Source organism: Neopsephotus bourkii, unplaced genomic scaffold (genome assembly GCF_033783945.1).
Source record: "Neopsephotus bourkii isolate Nb327-2 ecotype Australia unplaced genomic scaffold, CSIRO-AGI_Nbou_v1 NB_1557, whole genome shotgun sequence".
In the NCBI taxonomy this organism is placed as follows: Eukaryota; Metazoa; Chordata; class Aves; order Psittaciformes; family Psittacidae; genus Neopsephotus; species Neopsephotus bourkii.
In genome coordinates this window covers 677,158-697,166 of record NW_026902033.1, presented here as the reverse complement: position 1 = coordinate 697,166, position 20,009 = coordinate 677,158, and the positions used below count along the sequence as shown (strand labels likewise).

Here is a 20,009-nt window from a genome sequence, read left to right as displayed (position 1 = left end):
AGGGTCATAGAGCAGGGTTTGGGAACGGAGAGACTTTGTTTTGGATCTAGTATTTCCTAGGTTAGGCTGGGCGTTGCAGGATGCTGTGGCCTCAGCCCCAACTCCCTCGAGGTCAGCTGGACTCTTCCTGCTCATTTCTTTGGGCTTGGGACCAGGCTTTTCCCTGATCTTTTCCCTGCTGAGGGCTTTGGTCTCTTGGTACATGAGAAGGGAGAAAAGGAAGCCAGGAGCTGGTTTTGGGGGCAGAGAGGACCTGGGACCCCATGAGAATAACGCTGATCTGCTTTAAACCCTACCCAAGGGCTGTAGATGCCCATCTGCCCTGAGGGGACTTCCTCCCTCCCTCCTCTGACACTAGCAGGGATTTGTGACTGCTCCACACTCTGGGAATGGAGACAAATCCCCATCCCTCGGGAACAGCCTGGTTTCATTGGTGAGTACCTTGGCTCTAAAGCCAGACCTTGTAAGGGGGAGAAGGAATGCAGGCGATGAGAGAGGGTGATCAGTGCATTGGCTGATGCCATTAACACCATGAGGTGAACAGACCTTGGTCTGAAAGCTTCCATTAGACTGTTCCTGGCTGCTGTGCCGCTGTGTAATAGAGTCTCATGGTCTGAAGTTAGGCCAGAGCTTAGGAGAGGTCAGAAGTGTGGGGTCTCCAGTGCTCAGCAGTGGGAGCTGATGGGCAGGGGTTGGAGTGATGGTTGGCAAGAGGCTGTGATAGAGGGGAGTGGGTTCAGTGGAACCCAAGTCGTACGTCTTTCATTGAGCCTGGATGTGTGGATTCAGTGGATGCAGGGCCAGAGGAAGGTAACTGCTGCTGGGGGGTGTGTATAACCCAATCTGGCAATTCTCTTGGCTCATGTCTGTCTCCTTTACCTCCAGGAAGCTGAGTGCACATGGCTTCCCCAAACACAGGTATGTTAATGCAGCCTGGCCACTCCTGTGCTGAGCTTTGCCATCCTCTTTTCCCTCAGACTCATAAAATATCCCCAAAGGTCATTGTGGGACTATTGGATGCTGCCTTCTGATGAAGCACAGGCTGTGTGCTGCTGAAGTTGAATGCCTTCCTCTACCAGAACAGAGACAAGAGGTGGGCATGTTGGGTTTGGAACCAGTGCTGCAGCCCCTTGGGGAAACCCTGGTAGCTTGAAGCACTCTGTGCCCGTGTTGTGGATGTGTCTCCCAGTAGCACTACATCATACAGCCTGGAGGGTCTCTGTGGGTGCAGCAGAAGGCTCCACCATGGGTGTTTCTGTAAGGCCACTTTTCCCTTGCGAACTGATTTCCCCTCCTCCTGTTTTGCAGGTGGGCAGAGGTTATCTTGGGGACAGAGAGGGGAGGGCAAGCAATGGCTAAGGCACAGGAAGGTGTCTGGAAAGCAGAGGTGTGAGAGGACACAGCTCAGGGCAGCCCCAGCACAGCTCCCTTGCAGTGACTGCAGCTGGGCTTTGCAAGAGGACCCTGCTGGTGCCCTACCTTACCTCTTGCCATGCTGGGAGAGACCCCATTGCATCCCAGCTCCTCCTGTTCCCCCTTGCACCCCGATCTGTGCATTCTGGTTCCCCATGAGAGAAATCTGGGTGCACAAACCAGAGGCAAACTGCACTGCAGTCCTGTCAGGCACCTGAGCTCCATGCCTGTATGCTGGGAGCCAACCTGCCCGGGTTTGGGTGTGGGGTGGCTGTCCCTGGGCTCCTCTTCCCTCCCATCTCTGCTGCACAAAGCTCTTGGCAATAAGAAATCTTTGCTTGTGTTGCTCATGAGGAAGGGAAATGGGTCACTGATGCTTTGGTTCATGTTCTGCTAAAGGAGGGTGGTGATTTCAGACAGTGCCTTCTGGTTTCAAGGGGAGGCCTGACTCCAAGAGATGCTTCTGCCTGTTCTGTCTGTCCCCTCCCTCTCAGGCCCAGCATATGATTCTCTCTTTAGCAGTGTGTGACACTATCTGTTACAGACAGAACATCTATCTATCCTGCCATCATCAGCATCGATAGATGAAGGGGGAGGAAAAGGAAACACCTATTTTACTGTCTAAAGTCCCCTGTTATGCTTAACTTGAAGGGTTCTTTATGATTATCTCCTTAGCAGTGTGTGACACTATCTGTTACAGACAGAACATCTATCTATCCTGCCATCACCAGCATAGATAGATGAAGGGGGAGGAAAAGGAAACACCTATTTTACTGTCTAAAGTCCCCTATTATGCTTAACTTGAAGGGTTCTTTATTTCCTTGACTTAACCTTTGGCAACAGAAGAGGGGAAGCCCAGTTCTCAGCCACCATGGGCCTTAACCATTTCTGTCCACCTCCAGCTTCCCCCTGCCCTTTTTTGCCCTCAGATGCCAGGGATTTCATCCAGACCCATACCACAGAGATGGTGATGGGGCTGCAGTTCATCTCTGGGGTATGTAACCACATGGGAGCCCTCCCTAGGCTCTGAGCAGGGTACGTCCTGTTCATAAGGGGGTTTCCACCTACTGTGATGGCTTAGCATCGCTGTCTGCTGTCCAGATTTGGTAGCTGGGACTCCCCTCTTTGGCAGTTTGGTTTGGAACATACCTGTGTTTGTGTGTGTATACATCACCCTGCTTGAGGCATATTGTGTGTCTCTCTGTCTACATACCTATATGTGTGTATTACTGCAGTCTGGGAGAGGGGGGAACAGCCAACCTGGAGATGCCCCTTCATTTGTTGCCCTGCATTCCCACCAGGTGTCTATGCTGTCTGTTGCTGTGCCATTCACATCATGCCATGTAGCACCCGGATTCCTTTTCACCCCTGGTTTCTTCTCAGTGCACCGAATGTATGGCTAGTGAACTGCTGAATGTATGATGTGCCCGTCGTGCTAGAAGCTCAAAGTTCCTGTTCCCCCTCCCTGGATAGTCGTGTGGGCTACTTGCTTTAAAACAAGGCACTTCTAGACTATACCGGAGTGTGTTGTAGTGCTTTCTGAAGCGTGGGTCTAGTGGTGATTTGAGTCAGGTAGCTTGAGTGTAGATGCCATACAAGCCCCTAAGCACGCAGCTGGGGCAATGCGCTTCAGTCCTGACTTGCAGATGACAGCCTCTTAGCAAACACCTCCTGTTCTGCCTTAATGTGCCAGGCTGTGCAGTGGTTTCACTCTGAGATAAAACGCAACCAGCGAGAAGTAGGCTGAGAAGAGCAAATTGGCTCCCTCTCAGAGCTGAAGCTGAACCCAAACCCGTGGAAGCAGAGGCTTCGATGCCTGAACTCGCTGTGCTAAATAAATAGTTGTCTTTTCTCGTACTGAGCACACGCTGTTATTTGCTTGATGTTCTTTGTGTGGTGTCTGTGACATGAACTCCTCCTTAGTGCTGTCTCCGTGGGGTTAACTCGAACCAGATGCTGTGCTTGGGGTTTGAAGAGATCTAGATTGCTAGTTTACTCTTTTGATTATAAATTAGGAATCTGAAGACATTGTAGCTTATCACTACACCTAGAGATTCAATTACTACACCTGACCTCAATGTGTTTTTAAGGAGCTATAAGTTTGAGTCAACTATAAAGATGTCATTATGTTCTCTTAGTAGAAGGTTTTCTGATGCTTCTAGCTTGAAGATGAAATGGATCACACTTCTGCTTTTTTCTCCTATGGATAAGTCCTGTTATTCCTGTTAAGTTCTGCAGTAGGATGCAAGCAAATCTGGAAGCTGAAGGATAATGCAGCAGTGTTTTCAGCAGGGTAAGAATGCATTCCTGCAGGTGCTGTTCACCTCATGCTCCAAGCACTGGGCAGGCGCTTACCCTGAAGCCCTTCTTAGTTACCTTAGGTTGAGTGGGAAGTTAAAAGTGGGTTTATGTCTCTGCTGACTCAGAGTTTAGGGGCTGATCCATGGGCTACTGAAAACAAGTTTTCCATTGGCTTCACCATGCTCTGCTCAGGCCTTTGGAGGCACCAGGGATACAACTGCAGGTCACTGTAAAATGCAAACTCATCCCAATGGCATGGTTTTTTAACTGACAGAAACATTCCTTAGTCCTGCTTAGTGTAAGGAATGTGTAACTAAAGCCCCAAGAGCTGGTGAGAGGTGATTCCTGCCTTAAAACCTTCCCTTCCTTTCCTGGAACCGCCACTGGGGTTTTAGAAGGCAGCATCCTTCTGTTCTGGATGGAACGAACAGTCCCGAAGATGTGAGAGGAAAATCATCCTTTGGGAAACAAAGCAAAGAAGGAAGGCAATGACAGAATGTACCTGGGAGGTGGAATTCTTGGGGTTTCAATCAGCTCTACACCAAGATTTGAGGCAGTGCTTCTGAGAGGGTGCAAGAACAGTACAGAGATGTGCAGAGAAGAGAGAACAGTTCTATCATCTTCACAGTTTTGGTAAGGACACATTAACTTCTATACCCTAGCTGCTTCTAGTTATTTCTCTTGGACATAGAGGAAAAAATGACCAACTGATTCCGTGCAAGTTAACCTTCACTGCCTTTTCCAAAGGGATTTTTGCTGCCCCTGTTCTGTGTTCAAGGGTTTGTGAAGCATGAAAAAGACCTGAAGTTTTCTACAACCGGTTTTGTACAATTAAAGGAAATGGCAAGTTTCTTGTTCAGGCATTTTGAAGGGCTTTGTTCTCCTCTTTCACATCCTAAAAGGACTGAAAATCCAACCTATGTGCTTTTCCATCCTCTCAGGCTGGGACTTCATGCTAAGGCAGGGATGCTGCTTCCCTTCCCAAGCCATGTGGCATCTTGCTGCTCTCATTCCCATCACCATGAAGCTGGGAGACCTCTCCCAAGGCACAGGAGAAGGCAACCACATCATCAACTGCCTGCAGTCCTGCTTCACAGGTCGAGCACCTCCCTTTATGAAGAGAACTGGCTTTAGTCTGGATAATAAAGACTCTGTATCTAAGTTGCTGACGATCTGACCTGAGCTTCCTGCACGTTTTAGGTCTTACAAGTGGCACTCAGTTGATGGCTCCACTGCAGTGATGAAGCCTGTGCCGCGACGTCCTGTGCTGCCCTTCAGCCCATGTGCTTCAGGCTTCATACTCTTCAGGTTAAAGAGACCAGGAGAGGGCGATGAGAGCAGTGTCTGCTTCGTACTGTGGATCAAATACCGCTGCTCGGGCCTTTCCAGCTCTATTGCTACCATTTTCAGCTCTCTCTTTCTGTTTAATGGACTTTCCAGCCCATCATTTGCCTCTAAGTACTTCTCCTGCAGTGTTTTTGGCCTATTTTGTTCTCTTCAAACCCTCTCCTGCCCTCACTGAGCTGGTGATGAGTTCTCTCCTGCAGTTTCTCTATTTGAAGTATTATTGAATCATTAATGGGAAGTTCTCTTTTAAGCGTCAAAGGGCACAGAATAAGATGTCTGAGCTGTCATGGCAAAAATGAGAGGGTACTTAACCTAGGTTCATCAAACTGAAAGTAGTTATACAGAAAGCTGAGCTTGACCGAGATCATCTTGAATTGAGACGATGACACAAGGTGCTCCTGAGGGTACCGCAATATAACTGAGACCTTGGCTTGGCACATGCCCCACATGCCATTCAGCTGCACTTGCCTGGGTCTGTCCAACACTGTTTTTCTGTGTCTTTTACTGCATCTTGCTGTGGTCTGCTCAGTACCTTGACTGGCCCTGAGGAGTTAGATCTGTTCATCAAAGGGGTTTTAGGATGACTTTTTCCTCTTTGAGATCATCAGTCCAGCCCTGTGACCGGTTTTCCTGTTTAACACCCAGATTCCTAGGCTGAAGATGCCCGATGTGGCTCCATTGGCTTATGGAGATCTAATTCATTGCTTCTCCTTCACTGATTCTTTGGCTATGGCACTGTACTCCCTTTCCTTTCCCTACTTTCTTCCCAGGCAACTGCAGATGTGGCCTCTCGACAGCTAGGCACAAACCCTGCCCCGAGGCTGAAGCAGGCACATGAGAGGTGCAGGCAACGTTCAGCCACTGAGCACTGCAAGAGCAATGCAGAATGTGTGAAGCTTTCACCTGCCCTAATTGCTAAGGCTTAAAAGGGGTCTGAGTCTGCAAGATGCTGAGTGCTCTTATCTGCCATGGGACTCAGCAGATGAGGAAGCCACAGCTGGAGGGTGCCTTTCTTGTCTTTGCTTTTCCATGCCACCCAATGCATGGCCATAAGCTCTGCTCAGGATGAAGCTGCCTGTCAGTCAAGTGGGAGGTGTTCTGGCTGCTCAGGAGATGCTGACACAGTGTGAGCACACCCTACACTTGGCTAAAGCCAGTGCTGCTTCAGTCCTCCAGTTACTGGAGCACCAGAAATACCAGCAGAGAGGTTCTCAAGTGCTCAGGAGCTGGCTCTCAGCTGATGTCAACCACCTGCATTTCTGCTGGCCTTGAAGAAGCAGCTCCAGGGGCCTTCTGCAGGATTCAGGATACAGAAGATGGAAAAGATTAAGGATGGAGAACACTGCAAGGATCTTTTGGTTATGAACAGGCTGCTTGGGTGTTATCACTTGATGCGGTAATGCAAGAGTTCTGGGCCTTGAAAGTCCACACCTGATCCAACTAACCATGCTGATAAGCTGGTATCAAAGCCTGCAGGATCATAGCTGTTGACTTTCCAGATGCATGAGCTTGGTTCTACTGCATGCTGTAGTCCCACTTGGTGCTTTGGACAGTGTGTGCTCTGCCTGGATGCTCTGGCATGCAGTACTTGGGGACTTGTGCTCTGCATTCTTTGATGCCCTTCAAATTAAATATTTTGGGGGTTTTTTTGGCTGAAAACCATAACTTGGGTTAAACAGGATTTGGAGCAATGCATTCCTCTTGCTCCTGTTTCTCCTTCAGTTGCTTCCAGCTTGAAATTCGCAGAAGACTCCATTACTTTTTCATCACTCAGAATGCAGAGCCCTGACGCAGCAGAGCAAGAATAAAGGCACAGGTCCTTTCTGTCTGTGCACGGCGATGCTCCGGTACCAAACCTCCCACTGGGAAACCTTGCATCATCATTGCAACTGTAAAGACCTGCATTGTATCCCTGGTTTTGCCGCGGCAGCTTCAAGCACTCAAGTTTCTGTGGTGAGTTGATAAGGACAAGGGTGCCCGTACAGTTTAGTCACGTTAAAAACCAACCAACAAGTGAATAATTTGGCTTTCTCCAGTTTTGAGCAGCCCTTCTAAAACCTGGTGCCTTTCCCCAGGTCACTGCTTAGGACCATTTCTATTGGTGTCTAAGAGCTGCAATCGGGACTCCCCAGTGAAAACCAACTCTCTTCTAGCGGTAGGTGCAGGTTGATAACAAATTGGTGGAGCAACTAAAACAGGAGGAAGGGAACGTGAAGGTCAGATTACAGGGGATTTTGATTCTTTTCCTTGTGGTTTGCTTGGATTCTGTTACTTTCCCAGAGACTGATGCAAAGCCCTCAGGAAGTTCATGCTGGTAGCAGGGAAGCGCCTGCTGCTACCCCACAGGCATCTTCCCAATGGCACCAGTGGGGTTTGAGCCAGCCCCTACATGTGTTTTGCAAAGGATAGTGATCTTCAGAGCAACACCTTGATTTCTTCCCTGTACAAACAGGCCTGCTCGTCACTGGCACCTCTTTACCTGTGTTCAGCATACAGGTTTGGTTTGGGTTTTGCTTTCAGGCACAATATGCTGCTGAGACACATTTCCTGGAGGGAAATGGACACCTACCTACACACAAAGCTATCCAGCTGATTTCTACCTTGTTGAATTTATAACCTTGTCTATGCTTCTATGGACACTTTGTATGGGCTGCAGCTCAAATCCTAAAATAGTCAAGAATTTTCCTTTCCCATATAGTATTCTCTTTACTTTGACTTAAAACAAAAACAAGCGTATAAATGCAATAATGCAGGTAGACTAGAAATACTAGATTGAAAATTAAAGTAGTTTAGCTTGTCCCATTGTGACTGACAGTGTCGTCCGACACCCAACGCTGTACCCGACCATATTCCAGGCTTTCTATGTAGCTGAATCTAGTATTAGCTTTGAAAACCCATTGTATGAGTGGTGGGTGGATGGGTTTGGAAACGTGTGCTCTCTACACATTGTATGTTACTCACATCAGAAGCTGTATGGCCACTCCATATGCTGTGAAACTGTAAATGATTCCCAATACACCTGTAACTCTTACCAGGATTGTGAGAAATAAACTATATACAGAGATATATATACACACATAGCTATATTGTATAATTCCTCCTGTGAGCATCTTTGTGTATGCAGGCTGTGAGTGAAAATGGCTGTGATCCCTCTCCCTCTTTACTCATGCCCATGCTTCTGACAGGTTTGGTGTTTGCTAGGAGCAGGGATCCCGGTAAGAACTGTAAGCAAAGGCAGTTCCTACCCAGGTAAATGCCAACCTACCTGAGGAAAGCAGGCAAAGGAAGATGATTTGTTATTCCCACATGGAAGCTAAAGCATGGAATTACACTTGCCCGGAGCCACAAAGGAAACATTACTGATACCAGTGATCCCGTGGTCTCTAGGCTTGGCTGCACATTTGCTGGGACCTCTCTCCTCTCAGATACCTGTAATTTGATGGGTTTTGTCTTGAAGTTGGCCCAGGAGCATCCATCCTTGTGAGTGAACAATCCTCTGGGTACCTGGCTGATACCCAGGGAGGTTCCTGCACACCAGTGAGCCAGGGATTCCCTTGACCTGTCAGGCTCAAGGAGAGACCTTATAACAGTCTTCCAGTGCCTAAAGGGGTTACAGGAAACCTGGAGAGGGGCTTTGGGCAAGGGCCTGTAGGGACAGGCCAAGGGGAATGGCTTGAACCTGCCCAAGGGGAGACTGAGCTGAGCTCTTAGGCAGAAGCTCTTCCCTGTGAGGGTGCTGAGGCGCTGGCACAGGGTGCCCAGAGAAGCTGTGGCTGCCCCATGCCTGGCAGTGCTCAAGGCCAGGTTGGACACAGGGGCTTGGAGCAAGCTGCTCCAGTGGAAGGGGTTGGGGTTGGAGCTGGAGGAGCTTTAAGGTCTCTTTCCAGCATGAACCAGTCTGGGATTCTCATCACCTTCCTGTGAAGGGGAAGGCAGCAGGGATGCTGCTACAACTTGGAAGCTCTCCCTATAGTTTGGACTCAGTGGAGGCACCTGCACAAGGTGTCCTCCTTGGCCTGTGATGAACCAGCGCTGCTGACTGATAGAGAGGAGGGCAAGGGCTGGAGAATCTTCCTCTTGGGTCTCCTTCAAACAAAACCCGTGTCTCCTCTCGCTGCCAAGGAGGGCAGCGGCAGACACACATCAGTGCAGCTGTGGTGCCAGCACAGGGAGCACTAACACCAGCTTGGTGCTTTCAAGCACTGCTTTGGCTGTGTTGCATCCATCCAGTCTGTGTTTCATCTACTTCCTCCCCTCCATGTATTTATAGATATTTATGAAGCATGAAAATCAGAGGCTACGTTTAGAGTTAGCCCAAACTATGCTTTGCTTTTCCCTGCTCCCTTCCACTCCAGCCATTATTTAGCCACAGAAAACGAGGCAGGGCCAAATCACTGTGTTATATGTGCTATAAATGAGAAATGTGGCAATTTCGTGCTCTCAGATCAGAGCAGAGCAGGAAGCAGTCATCTCATTTGAACTAACCACAACGTCCAGGCTCCATCACAAAGAATGGTCTGTGTGAAGAAGCAAATAACTCCTTATTGTCCTTGTGATCCCATCGCTGTGCTGTAACTACTCCTATTTGTTAACCACACAAACGAAGCAGAGAGTGGCTGCAAAGCATTTCCAGTGCTCACTGGAAGAGAATTCAACAGGAGACCATTTGGAAAGCAGGGAAAGATCAAGTATTAGGGTGTCACTGAACAATTTAATCTCCCAGGAAGTGAGGCATGCTCGAAAATGATTGTTCTTCAATCTTTTCCCTTTAAATCATTGTCCCATCCTCTAATGCTTTGGATTTGGGGCAGTTTAGGGAGGGTGGGAGGAGCTGATGGAGCAGGATTGGAGATAGGAGTTTTAGCAAAAGCACCGGATTCACGAGCAAGGATTAAAGAGCATAAATGTGATGCTCTGTGCCAGGAAGGCTTAGGCTGCTGGGGTGGCACTAAGTCTCTCTCTTGGTAGCTAAACTCAATAGTGAAAGATACACTCTGGGTTTGTTTGGGGTTATAAAAGATGGACAAAGCAGGAGGAACTTCCAAGTATTTCCACAGCCTATGGACCCAGAACACACTTCAGGAGAGGAGATTGATGGACTGAGGATTGAAGACAGGGACCAGCCCGATGGCACGAGCTACATTTCCTTTAGGAAAGCTGGCAATTAGGTCCTTTCAAATACATAAACAAGAATAAAGGCAGAGTTGGGCTGTCTTCACGGTGTATTTATCATTCCATAATGGCACTTTCACTTTGTAATACACAGGGAAGCATTGAGCTAAACCGATGGAATTAACAGGGATGAAAAACGCGAGTCCTGAAACTGAACAAGGTTTGGAGAAAGTACAGAGCCAAAAGCAGTGAAACCTGCAATGAGCAAACGTGTTCCTTAAGGAAGAACATCTTATTGAAGATACAGAGCATACACGAAGGACACAACCCAGACCAGACAGAAAGGATGGGATGCACAGCTTTGGAAAGGTTTGGGGTCACTTCATTTAGCTTCCGGTTCTGATGCTCATCCCAGTGGCTCCAGGAAATGACCAAGTCCTTCATCCATGGGTTTCATCCATCATCTTTTCCAGCAACCACTCTGAAGGATCCTCACGTGTCTCAGACCATTCTATATAACATAAGTAGTTGGGGGATTAGATCAGGGCTGTGAAGAATCATAGAACCATAGAATGGTTAGGGTTGGAAAGGACCTTAAGATCATCCAGTTCCAACCCCTGCCATGGGCAGGGACACCTCACACTAAACCATGGCACCCAAGGCTCTGTCCAACCTGGCCTTGAACACTGCCAGGGATGGAGCATTCACAACCTCCCTGGGCAACCCATTCCAGTGCCTCACCACCCTCACCTTCCTTAGATCCAATCTAAACTTCCCCTGTTTCAGTTTGAACCCATTACCCCTTGTCCTGTCACTGCAGTCCCTGACGTCTGTCCCTCACGATGTCCCAAGGGTGAGAAGTATGAAGAGCAAAACCAGAGAGAGAACTTGGAATAGCTTCAAACCAGGTTAAGCCAGTGAGAGATGAAGCCAGAACCGTAAAACCAGTTTGGGTTCATCACAGAGCCAGACTGGTTTGGGTTGGAAGGGACCTTAAAGAACATCCAATTCATAACAGCTCTGCTGGGCACCCTGTGCCAGCGCCTCAGCACCCTCACAGGGAAGAGCTTCTGCCTAAGAGCTCAGCTCAGTCTCCCCTCGGGCAGGTTCAAGCCATTCCCCTTGGCCTGGCCCTACAGGCCCTTGTCCCAAGCCCCTCTCCAGGTTCCCTGCAGCCCCTTTAGGCACTGGAGCTGCTCTAAGGTCTCCCCTTTAGGAGCCTTCTCTTGTCCAGGCTGCCCCAGCCCAGCTCTCCCAGCCTGGCTCCAGAGCAGAGCTGCTCCATTGCAGCATCCCCATGGCCTCCAGCAGCTCCAGGTCCTTCTGGTGCTGTTCCCCAGAGCTGGATGCAGGGGGGTTCTCAGGGGGTTTTGTTCCTCCTTATCCCGTGTGTCAGGAGCACAGCACCATTGGAACAAACCGCTGTGGTCTGGGCTTTGGGTGAAGATGCTGTGGCAATCGCCTGAGGAGGGACTTTGTGTAGTTTAGAGCATGAGCTATGGAGCCCAGCCCCGCAGCTGGATGTGGGCATTGAAACCCAGCAGACATTCCATAGGATCATCATGGAGACACGGAATGGTTTGGGTTGGAAGGGAGCTTAAAGCTCATCCAACTGCTGGCAGGGACCCCTTCCACTGGAGCAGCTTGCTCCAAGCCCCTGTGTCCAACCTGGCCTTGGGCACTGCCAGGGATGGGGCATCCGGACACGGACGCCTCTTCATTCCCAATCCTCACCGCGGTGTCACCCGCTCCCCCTTCCGATGTGAACGGTCCCTACACCAAGTCCTCACTGTTTCCGCCCCATGTAATGAGGTAAACCCTATCAATACAGACATAACCCCCGGGGCTCGCACTGGCGCGGGACACGGGCCAGCTGCCCCCATGACCCGCTCCCATCGGTCCCGGCTCTTTAGACTCTCCACGATCCGCCGCTCTGCGCATGCGCGGCCGCACCGGCCCCTCCGCTCTGTTCCCTCGGGCTCCGCCGCTCTACGCATGCGCGGCTGCACTGGCCCCCTCCGCTCCCTTCCCTTGGGCTCCGCCGCTCTGCGCATGCGCGGCTGCACCGGCCCCCTCCGCACTCTTCCCTTGGGCTCCGCCGCTCTGCGCATGCGCGGCCCCACCGGCCCCCTCCGCTCTGTTCCCCCAGGCTCCGCCGCCCTGCGCATGCGCGGCCCCATGAGGAGACCACCGCCGCCATGTCGGACCGGCTGGGCAAGCCGAGCTGTCTCATCGTCGCCAGCGCCGCGGCCGCGGGTGAGATGCTTTCGGGGGGGGGAGAACGTTCGGTTCGCCGGGCCCCGTTGCTCGCTTTAGCGCGGCGGTGGGGCTCGCTCCTCCGGCCTGCGGGTCCCCTGTGTCCATCTCCGCTTCCCCGCCTCAGGCTTGCGTGGCCGGATCCCTGCGTGCGGGGCCTTTGCCTCGCCGTGTGTGGGTGCCCTGCTGAGGGCCGTTCATTGGGAAGGGGCTGGGCATGGTGGTGGAGGATAATGTGGCTGTGAGTCGGTGGCGTGCCGTTGATGCCGGGAGGGACAAGAGTATCCTGGGTGCATGGGGAGCAGTCGAGGGGGTGATGCTCCCCCTCTGCTCGACAGTGCTGAGGCTGTATCTGGAGCACTGTGTGCAGTACTGAGCTCCTGAGCACAAGAAAGACAAGGAGAGGGTCCAGGGAAGGCCACAGGGATGCTGAGGGGTCTGAAGCATCCCCCTGATGAGGAGAGGCTGGGCCTGGTTATCCTGGAGGGGGGAACTCCTCAATGCAGATCAGTGCTGTGACGCCTGCACTGCTGTGCCCCTTGTGCAGCTGTGTTGTGCCCAGATGTTTGCCCTCCGTAAGTGCTCACCTGCAGTGCACATCTGCACGATGCACAGCTGTGCCGCTCAGGACCTCCTGCTGACACAGGGGCTGCTAAGCTGTGCTTCCATGTGTGCGGACTGGGGTGAAGCACCCAGACACCCAGAATAGCTTCCTCCTGAGTTTCTCAACACACAGTTTGCCTGTAATGAAGGCTCTTAATTTCTGATACCTTAAAAGAACCCCCTGAAATGACTGAGAGCTCTGAAGATGAGCAGGAAACCCAAGCTGCTGTGCTTTGCTAGATGAAATTACCTTTCCGTGGCTGGGATTGAAGTGTGACTGTTGTGTTCTGAAGCTGTTGGACTCTTGTTTTTCAGGTGTGTCAGCCCAGTCCTTCCTTCACTGCTTTACCCTGACGAGTTCTGCTTTTAATCTGCAAGTTGCCACTCCTGGGGTAAGTGAAAATGGGCAGTTCCTGTGATTTCAGCCTGAAACCAATTGATACCCCAAGAGACAAGAGAATTATACTAAGTCTTTTTGAGGAGTGTTTTATTGGCTTTATAGGTTACTGGGCTCTTTTTAGTTCTGTTTTCTTAATATTGAAGTGTATGAGTGCTTCCTGTATGGTTCTGTCATAGCTTGAATCCCAGACTGGTTTGGGTTGGAGGAACCTTAAAACTCATCCAGTTCCAACCCCCTGAACCGTGTTTTCCCTAGGGAAAGCCAATTGATTTTGTGGATATGAATGAGAGCAACATGCGCTGGGTCCAAGACTTCCGTATGAAATCCTATTCCAGCCCTGCTAAACTGGAGTCCATTGATGGTAAGAGCTTCACTGCTCACCTGTGTGTCATCTCCATCTATCAGGGAAACAAGTGCTTCCTAGTGTTAGGAAGAGCACCACAGAAAAGGCATAAAACTTGTATTATTAGAGGAAGCATAGCAAATACAGTTGTTATTTTTTTATGTAAGAGGAAGTCCTAGCAACTGCAGTTGTTTTCTTATATCTTGGATTGATACATATTCATATATAAATTTTTTATATGTAAAACATATATTGTATAGATATATTTTTTATGTAGACGCAACATATTTTCACATGTGTGTATATATATATACATGATATATAGTTATTTAAATACTTGTTTAAAATAAGTATTTTGCTAAAATAGAACCTAGCAGACATAGTGGGTTTAGGTTTTGCTCAGGTAAGAATATGTCATTAAAAATCACAGAATCCCAGCCTGCTTTGGGCTGGAAGGGATATAATCTTAAAGCTTATCCAGTTCCAACCCCCTGCCACGGGTAGGGACACCTTTCACTAGAGCAGGTTGCTCCAAGCCTCTGTGTTGAACCTGGCCTTGACCATTCCGAGGCCCTTTGTCCTAAAAGGGACCATTTTATCCACATAGATCATTAAGCTCAGCCCAGGTTTTGACTGGTTTATATGGTATTGTCTGAATTTTGTCAAATCTGAAATAGGTTTGTGCTCAGGCTCTTTTGGTTGGTACTTTTATCCCAATGAGTTTATCCTTTCCTCCTCACCAGGTGCTAGGTACCATGCATTGCTGATTCCAAACTGTCCTGGTGCTATGACTGACCTTGCAAACAGTGGGTACTTGTCGAAGATACTGCAGCACTTCAGCACTGAGAACAGTAGGTGAACATCATTAGGTGTTTTGTTAAGTAAAATAGTAGTGCTGTGCTGTTAATGCAGGACTGTTACCTTCCAGTGACTTAAAAATGTTCACATAGCTGAAGAGTGTTCATAGCTGGCAAGGGCTGCCTTAGAGTTATATATCTTGTCTTTAGAAGTAGCCTCTTTATGTAAAATGCATATAAAAAATACTTGTAGCTTTTTAATGCTCATAGAATAGTTAGGGTTGGAAAGGACCTTAAGATCATCTAGTTTTAACCCCCAGCCATGGGCAGGGACACCTCATACTAATATATCAGTAGAGGATTCTCTGCCTCACAGTGATACAGAAATGGTGCTCTCCAAGTCAGCGTGATTCAAGGTTGAGCCAAATGTGGAATGTACCAGGATCACCATTGAGGCTGTAGTTAATCAAGACTTGTGTTTGTCTCTCATTTACCATTTGAGCACATGTTCTTCTCTTTGACTGGTGCTGTCTCCAGGCTTGGAGTTAACAGCTAGTAAATCTTTGCAAGACTGGGGCTCTTCTGTGGTGTGTAGGAGAAACCTTACAGCTTGAGAGAGTGTGGTATAATCTTACTGCAGGAAGGGAACATGCTATAGCATGAAGAATCTCCTTAACCCGCATCTGTGTTTTGCCTGTTTGAAGATACTCTCAAATATGCTTTGATTTTTCTCTCACAGAGCCCATCTGTGCAGTTGGACATGGAGTCGCAGCCTTGTGTTGTGCCACCAATGAGGATAAATCCTGGGTGTTTCAAGGATACAGCTTGACAGGGGTAGGTTGAGCTTTCACCTGGCTTTTGCTGCGTGTGAGCCTGTGATTTCAGGTGATGGAGCTGATATCTCTCATAATATAAATCATCAGTATGGTACCCTTGATTTATGTGGAAGAGATAAAGAGCTGTCATTGGAAGGGGGCCCAGCACTGAGTGCACAAAGGGGTTGTCTCTCCTGTCATGTGGAGCGTGTTTTTTCCTTCTGATTGTTCAGTAAACAATCTTGGATGTTTGAAACTGAAGCAATAAAGAGCTGGGAGTGGCTGCTGCAGCTCCCTGCATTCATTGTTGAGGGCTTTTAAGAATTGCTTTTAGGTTTCATGAGTGCTGGGGCCAAGTTTTTGCTTCTCAAGCTGCTCTTTCATTGTAAAAGGCAGAGGAAGTTGTAGGGGAAAAAGCTGTTAGTACAGACTGGTCTGTGATTAAAGTAGATGCTGTTGATTTATTTAATGTATTCACAGGCCATTGATATGGCAGTTGTACCTGTGTTCCAGAGTGATGCAAAACTCTCTAGTACAACTTCTGGGGTACTCTGGCTATGGAAACCATAAGAAAACCAGTGTCCACCTGTGCAGATAAAAACTGAACTTGGGATTCCAATTTTTCTCTCTTAATCTGTATTCCATATTAATTCCAAAGCAGAGTACTGTTGTTTGCAAGTGGCACAGCATTTGTGTCCAGATGTTTGTGGCCAACACCCAAAGAGATCCGCACTTTCATCACGTTGATTCCATGCACACTGCTCTGTGTCTGGTTGATGTGCAGGAGTTGCTTGGTGTCATTCTTGCTCTTTGTTGCTTTCACTTAAGAGTTTTCAGTTTGTCCCCTATAGAAAACCCATAGAAGTTGATTGTGATCATTTGGGTTTAGGCTTCATTGCTCTCTGATTTCCTGTATGCAGCTGGGAGAATTGTAGGGGGATATATGTGTTGGCTTTGCTTGGCTTTTCCTGTAAAAACCAAGCCAGACTTCCTTCCTTTTGTTCTTTTCCAGCCCTCTGTGTATGAACTAGTCCGACAGCCTAATTTTGCCAGTTTGTCCATTATTGTGGAAGACTTTGTGAAGGATTCTGGAGCTACGTTCAGTGGTATGGCACTTTCCTGTTGTCCAGGATTACATGTTTCATGGCTGCGTTTGGGGAGTTAATGTTTGTGTGCTGGTTTTACACAAGACTCTGACAGAATATCCCATTTTGTGTTCCCATTTCATGATAGAAACAAATACCCTTGGGGATTAGAAATGATTAGTTGGACCTGCTTGAGAAAGCCCTGAGGAGGGCCACAAAGATGCTGTGAGGGCTGGAGCAGCTCTGCTCTGGAGGCAGGCTGAGAGAGCTGGGCTGGGTCAGACTGGAGAAGAGAAGGCTCCTGAAAGGGAGACCTTAGAACAGCTCCAGTGCCTAAAGGGGCTGCAGGAAAGCTGGAGAGGGGCTTGGGACAAGGGCCTGTAGGGACAGGCCAAGGGGAATGGCTTGAACCTGCCAGAGGGGAGACTGAGCTGAGCTCTGAGGAAGAAACCTTTGCTTTGATGGTTTCATCATGGAAAATTTCTTGATATATGCACTTTATCCACCTGGTGTTAATTGTATCAAGGGACCAGTCCTGCTGTCCTTCCATAGAAAGTCTTTCTAGTGAAATCATTTCACCATTTGGGCTTTAATACTGTCCCTGTCTGTTGGAGTTGTTGATCAGCGTGTCCGTCACCCAGCAAATCTGGTCAAAACAGTCCCCTTTTGTGTAAATTCCATGAGAGATGTGATACTGACACTGAAGTAGTGTCCACTAACATGATTCCTGTTGCTTTTCCTCCTGCGTTTAGCCAGCCGTCCAGATGCTGTGCATGTTGTACTGGACAGGCACCTGGTGACAGGACAGAATGAGAATTCCACTCTTCCTGCAGTCCAGAATCTTCTCATCCTTTGCAATGTCAGGTGAGGTCATGGGGGATAAGAACTAGGGACAAGTAGTGGTGAGCAGCTTTAGTGTCAGGAATATTGCCCCAAAAGAGGTTAACTGCTGAAGTGTCATCTGTGTTTTGAGGCAGCTTTTCAGGTGGTTATGTCTTTTGGTAAATAGCATTTGTGGTTATTAAAAGGTAAAATGGGTTGGGAAATGCACAGCTGTGTATCAGGACTGGTAAAATAAAATGCAGAATAGGCCCTACTAAATGTTTCAGCTACAATAAACATCCCTTGTGTGTCATTCGTTGTACTTCCGCAAGTTATCAGTTGGTCAGCGATTGTTTTGGGATCTGGGAATGAATGGATTTAACTTTGGTGGTGGCTTGGCTGTTTGACTGTCCTCAGATAGAAGAACACATATAAATAACCACTCCAATCTTCTTTTGTTCAGGTGAATGTGTGTTAGAAGTCCTTTCCTGGCTGTGGACTAACAGGTCGTGTCATGTTTGGATGTGTTTCCTTCAGCAGGAAATGAAGGAGCAGGTCTCTTTGCATAGGATGGATGAAGAGCCAGCAGGTTAAGGAATTCCTTGTCTGTGAACTGGATAAAACATCCCTCTAAATTTGTCCTGGATTGTGGAGTGGCTGTGAAAGTGAAGTAACAGTGTCAGGCTTTGCATAGATGGAAAGGATGAAGGTTGTGACTGAGAACTTTGAAGTACATCACACTTTAGAAGCAATGATGAAACCATCTTGTGTTTTTGTTGCTGTATCTTTTTGTTCTGCTGCTTCTCTCTAGACCAGAGAATTTCCAGATGTGGGAATGTCCTTTTAAAGGAAAGTTGGTGCTATGACTTCAGATTGCTGAAGACCTTACTCTGGGTTGATGTTATACTGATGGTTAGTAACTGCCCCGAAGAGCACTTGGAACAATGTGAACCATGGGGTGTTCGTGTTTCAATAGCAATATCTACACCCAGAGCTTGACTGAAATGCAATTCCAGATGCAGGGAATGAAGGGAACCACCTTTCATGTGATTACTGTCTGAACTCTGAATGTGTTGGGCACTTGGATGTGCTTGGAATAGGATGGAAAATGCTCTGCTGCTCTCTGAATAAAGCTGAAGAGGTTGTTTGCAGCAGCGCATGTGGTGGTGATGCTGTTTGCATAATGAGCCCTTGTTTCCTTTGCCTGTTTATGTTGTTGGACTTGTTTTGAAAAGCTTGTTCAGCTGATTTGAAATGGTTTTCTGATGGCTATTTCTTCTTTGTGGTGCTTATGTTATGGCGTTTGTTCTCTTCAAATACTTGAAATCCTTCTCTTTGGCACGTACATTGCAGTTGTCTCTTGCTAGAATGTTATGAGCAAAGGAAATAAATATGTAGGCAGCTCATTTGGATCGTGTCTTCTGACCCAGCTGTAAGATGAGATCTGGCCTTCTCTTTCCTTTTGAACTGCAATGGAGCCTGCTTTTTGGGCCTGAAGTTGAGCCTGGAATAACCAGCCCAGGAATAGTTTTGGTTGTTGCAGGCTCAGACATACTAAATCCATGGGGAAGTAAGCAGGTGGATGGTTTCCTTCCCTCTTGGAACTGAGGGCAACTTTATGCAGTGCTCTGAGGGAAAGGACCTTTGTGGTTGCATTAGTTTTTTGTCTTAACAGGACAATGGGATGTATTGGCTATAACCAGACATCAAGCAGGGTCATTTTATGTCTTTTCGCTTAAAAATTCATTTCTTCTAGTTCTGTCTCAAGAAATCAGAATGATTTTAAAAGATAATTTGCTGTGGGGTTTGTTTGGTCTTCTACTGTTGTATTCTGAGTCCAGCTTAGGGATTTTTGGCTTTGATAGAAAGCAACATTAGAATTTGAAATGAAAATTGGGCTTTGATAGAAATTAAATAATTTTGCTCTCTTAAATCTTCATTCCTGACAAGACTTTTGAGGGATTTGTTGACCTTTGCCATCAGGGCATACTTTCCATCTGGATTCCTGGTGTCTTCTGAAATATGGGAAGTCATTGTGTTTCTACTGCAATAGTATTAGGGATTGGAGTCATTTTGTGTTGAACCTGCAGCAAGGAGACACTCTCTGCCACCCAAAGCTTTATTTCATTAGAAAAGGTGAAATTCCCTGCTCTAGGCATGAAGTTCTCTGCCTGTAGATTTTTGTAACACTTCCTCCTCCTTCCCATATGGGGGCAGATAAAGAGGAGTTCCTGTGTGTTCCTTCTTTGTCATCACACATCCGTTTCTCTCTCCTCATAATCTCAACTGGCCCCAGCGTTGAAGCTGCTCGTGCAAAATAGAGGGAGAATTGCAGGATCCAGGAGCCAGTGGCTGGAGAGATGATGTGTGCAAGTGTTTGTGTCTCCAGCTTTCTGATGGGGTTGAGAAGGATGCTGAATGCGGTCCAGTTTATAGCAACAAAAGCAAAATGACTTTGGTAATGCAGCTCTCATGTGAATTCGTGGCATCTTTAGAAATGACACAGACAAGTGGTGATTAATGATGATGGCTCTTAAAAGCTCTTGTACAGTGTGACTAATTTTAGCCAAGGATTGGAGAAGATAAGTCTGTAAGTGGGAAAAGATCAAATTAAAGTAGAAGCCACATGAAGCTGTTTGATGTCAGGCCAGATACATTCAGGAAGGTTTCATTCTCTTTATTCTGAGGGTGTTAATGTCAGTGGCTTAAAACATG

The 20,009-nt window shown here is 47.9% G+C and overlaps 1 protein-coding gene across 4 annotated transcripts; it reads left to right on the top strand.

Annotated features, from left to right (window-relative positions):
* The first annotated feature begins 12,348 nt into the window (after positions 1-12,348).
* GATD1 (glutamine amidotransferase class 1 domain containing 1) lies at positions 12,349-18,445 on the top strand. Of its 4 annotated transcripts, none has more exons than XM_061371013.1 (8): positions 12,349-12,429; positions 13,348-13,424; positions 13,688-13,793; positions 14,519-14,626; positions 15,312-15,406; positions 16,400-16,493; positions 17,225-17,336; positions 17,835-18,445. In XM_061371013.1, exons 1-8 carry the CDS (start codon positions 12,372-12,374, stop codon positions 17,839-17,841), a joined length of 657 nt encoding a protein of 218 aa, XP_061226997.1. In that variant the 5' UTR covers positions 12,349-12,371; the 3' UTR covers positions 17,842-18,445. The 4 variants fall into 4 exon arrangements, with proteins under 4 accessions (XP_061226997.1, XP_061226996.1, XP_061226998.1 ...); XM_061371012.1 differs by having other exon boundaries at positions 17,832-18,445; XM_061371014.1 differs by having other exon boundaries at positions 17,758-18,445.
* Positions 18,446-20,009: the final 1,564 nt, after the last annotated feature.

Excerpts from the sequence above, each read along its gene's own strand:
- GATD1 (XM_061371012.1), top strand. The coding sequence starts at position 12,372 with ATGTCGGACCGGCTGGGCAAGCCGAGCTGTCTCATCGTCGCCAGCGCC. Across the intron at positions 13,794-14,518 it reads TAAACTGGAGTCCATTGATG|GTGCTAGGTACCATGCATTG; the intron begins GTAAGAGCTTCA and ends CCTCCTCACCAG. Across the intron at positions 14,627-15,311 it reads GCACTTCAGCACTGAGAACA|AGCCCATCTGTGCAGTTGGA; the intron begins GTAGGTGAACAT and ends TTTCTCTCACAG.